This window comes from Euphorbia lathyris, chromosome 9 (assembly GCF_963576675.1).
Source record: "Euphorbia lathyris chromosome 9, ddEupLath1.1, whole genome shotgun sequence".
In the NCBI taxonomy this organism is placed as follows: Eukaryota; Viridiplantae; Streptophyta; class Magnoliopsida; order Malpighiales; family Euphorbiaceae; genus Euphorbia; species Euphorbia lathyris.
The window spans coordinates 55,880,220-55,883,613 of NC_088918.1; the positions used below are offsets into that span (position 1 = coordinate 55,880,220).

Genomic DNA, 3,394 nt, shown 5'->3' on the forward strand with positions numbered 1-3,394 from the left:
CTAGTCCAAAATGATGGTCGGTTATGATCGAACTGGATTGAACCAGCCGAGCCCATTTGGTTCACACCTTTGCTTAAAAATATATATTTTTTAAAAGTAAACATATCTGACAGGACCAAAGTTTAAGCGGTTCAGACCGGTTTTCAAAGATTAAAATTTCAAACCAGCTCCGACCCAAAATTGTGATAAAAAAAATTATATAAGCAAGTGTAAAATTATATAAACATAGCAGTCCTGCATTCAGCACTGTCCTCATTTGTGGGAAAAGAAATTCAATTTCATAAAACTATTGTATAACGTTAATTCATAAGAATTCTATCTTCATGAACAAACATAATGTTAATTGATGGAGCTGCATGTATTCCCCTCAGTTTTAGCATGACAAAAATGTATGATTAGCTTAGCTTTACAGAGTTTAGACATAACTATCAAACAAAACGAGTTAGTCCCATTCTAACTGATATTGGCTGCCTACAATAAACAAAAACATGCCTAAATATCAGATTACTATATCTGTTTTCTTCCCATAATCTTCACATAATGTGCCTAAAAGTAAGGTTAATACGAGTCGCCTCTGCTTTTACACGCTTAGGAACTGAGTGAAGCCAATCTCTCTGTGTATATCCTTTCATTACCAATAATGATCCATGCTTTAGTATGAAACAATGCTGATCATGCTGCTTGCTCTTCTTCTGTCGCTTACTTGCAGGTTCATCACCTGATCTTTCTACTGCTCCCAACCAAAAAAAGTTTTAGCATAAATCCGGTAAACCATCTCCGTAAAATCGGCTAGTTTGTACTCAATATATGTGATTTTCGTAGCAATTACATTTTCTAGTATGCTATAGGCCTGCAACTAACTTGCTTAATAGATGCAAAGAAAACCAGCAACATATGCAACATTACAAAATCAAAGTGAAAACCAGACTCTAGAACATTCAAACTAAAAGGTCAATTTGGCCTTCAACTTGCTTCAAAGGATCAATTTGCCCCAAACTGAACTTTGGTTATCGATATAATCCACATCTCTGACATTTTTTTTTTGCCAAATTAGTCCATAATAGCATGTGTCAGGATATGATTTGTTAGTTTCTAATGTTGACATATGTCACTTAGGTTTGATCTGTGCAAAAATGCCAAGTTGGAGAATCAAATTGATAAACAAAAGTACATTTTGGGACAAATTGACCCTTTATCTGAAAGGGAAGTATATGATGGAAATATGATTATTACCTGGAGTTGATGCATTGTGTCTCTTCTTCAACAAGAAATCACGTTCACATCCAAAGGAAACAGATCCTATTTCTGGAGTTGGTCCATAAAGCTTCTCATCATCAGCATGCCAACCAACATTGTCATTGCCACCTTTATACCGATTTAGCAGCAGGCTATTAAATCTACTGCCAGGAAGAGCTCTATGAACCTTCAGTATATAACCAAAAACACTACAAATGAATCAGTATGTGGAGAAAAAAAAAAACGAATCCAAGCACACAAGGGAAAAGAACATTCTTACAGCATCTAATATCTCCTTAAGTGGAGGGTAATCATCCCAGGAGTAGACATGAGGCTTATATCCGCTGTAAATCAGTTCTGGTAATCCTGGACTTGCAAAATAACAAGAATCTCTAGGCTGCATTGAGAAGCACACATTATAAAATTCACAGAATTAACCAAATGCAATCTGCAGGCGACAAACATTATTCCTCAAAAAACAAATAACAAGAACTCAACAGCAATTTGCTGCCTCTATGTCCATTTCTCCAGGCCAATTCTGAACATTCTCTTATGAAATGAAGACCTCTAATCAGGAGTATACAGCAGCACCTTAAAAATCTTTAAAAGATTCAATATGAGGGCAAGACAAGTCCCTTGTGCATATCCACATAATTCAAACAAAGTATGGACTAAACACTATCCCACAAAACGGCATAGAACTAGCCAGTATTCATACATTTGCACATTAAATTTAGGAATTTTAGTCTGCTAATTCAACATTAGCATAGAATATGAATCCTAAATGTAATGATGCAAATGCAAGAGGGGAAATTATACCTCAGGTTCAAATTATAGTCTAAAGATCAATTTAGTAATAATAATTCCCCTTCAAACACTGCTAATCTGATACATATATTCTAATTCAGGGATTGTGAAATTGTTTTTTTTTTTTCATTATTTTTCATTAACACTACCGATAATCCGAAAAATAATCAGCAAAATTGAAAAAAGAAGAAAAAAGATACCTGCAGACAGGAGCGACCAAAGACGCGAAGGGTGGGTCTGGTCCAAGGGATATGAGAGTCGAGATAATGGAAGAATTTCCAGGAATCATCAAATGATAAAAAACGGGGCATGTATAAGACCTGGCTTCCATTACCAAGATCTATGCTTTTGATCTGTTTATCCTTTTCACTGCCGTCGGTAGCAATCGGCTTTAACTTTAAACTCATTGCGCCTATAAACCAGTGACTGCTACAAAGAAAAGAGGGATAGTGTTGGTGGTGCCTCAGAATTGTTATATGAATATGTTTATCGAAGTCGGTTAATGGCGATCAATTGTGGCCAAAGAGAAACTGAGCTGCCTTAGCATTAAGAATTGTTAGGCGACTCTTTTGTATATAAATGGGCAACCACTCGTCATAATTTGAACAGGAACACATAAGGGAGATCAATAGAATTTTGTTAATATGTGCTTAGATTAGGTTTTTGAAGGATTAATAATCTTACCATACTTTGGGAATAAAGGCTATTAGAAGGTTAATTATCTAGTTATGTTTGGGAAGGAAGGATATAAGAAGAGGGAATGATTTCCAAGGTTAATTAGAGACTAAAAATTCTTCCCCAAAAAAAATTAGAGACTAAAAAATCTTTAAAAACTTTCACTTTTAGTCTTGTTAATTTGGTGGAATTTTGGAGGTAAAATATTTTACTTCGTGGATCCCCTTCATGCTATTAATAAAGTGGTCACTAGCCTTTTGCATGCACAACAATATCCACGAGCCTATCATACACCGCTCATGAAACTAAATAAGATTAATCGAGACCTTCGGTATGGATATGTGCTTAGTCTCGAACCTTTTATCAATGGAGCTCGTTAACCAGAAGAATAATCGTGATAAGAGCAATAACATGAAAAGAATCACGTCGGGTAAGCGTATCAAGAGGTACTATGGGGGAGGTCTTCCTTCCAATAAAGATAATGATTAGTAATGCCTCTAGGAACAAGCTCGTCTTCTATTTTCATTCGATGCAGTTATTCCTCTTCTCAGTAGCTTCTCTTTAGCTTAGGTTTTCTCAAAACTGACTACTCCTTATGATATGCCGTCTCAACCAAATAATTCAAAACTATAACTATAATACTAAATAATATAACTATATCATGGTCTCCTCTTAA

General features: G+C 35.4%; 1 protein-coding gene across 2 annotated transcripts; it reads right to left on the minus strand.

Moving 5' to 3' along the window:
• Positions 1-334: 334 nt before the first annotated feature.
• On the minus strand, positions 335-2,756 carry LOC136205224 (DNA oxidative demethylase ALKBH2). Of its 2 annotated transcripts, none has more exons than XM_065995728.1 (4): positions 2,244-2,756; positions 1,517-1,633; positions 1,234-1,423; positions 335-727 (listed from the first exon to the last, which is right to left on the minus strand). In XM_065995728.1, exons 1-4 carry the CDS (start codon positions 2,448-2,450, stop codon positions 534-536), a joined length of 708 nt encoding a protein of 235 aa, XP_065851800.1. In that variant the 5' UTR covers positions 2,451-2,756; the 3' UTR covers positions 335-533. The 2 variants fall into 2 exon arrangements, with proteins under 2 accessions (XP_065851800.1, XP_065851799.1); XM_065995727.1 differs by having other exon boundaries at positions 335-730; positions 2,244-2,750.
• Between the last annotated feature and the right edge of the window lie 638 nt (positions 2,757-3,394).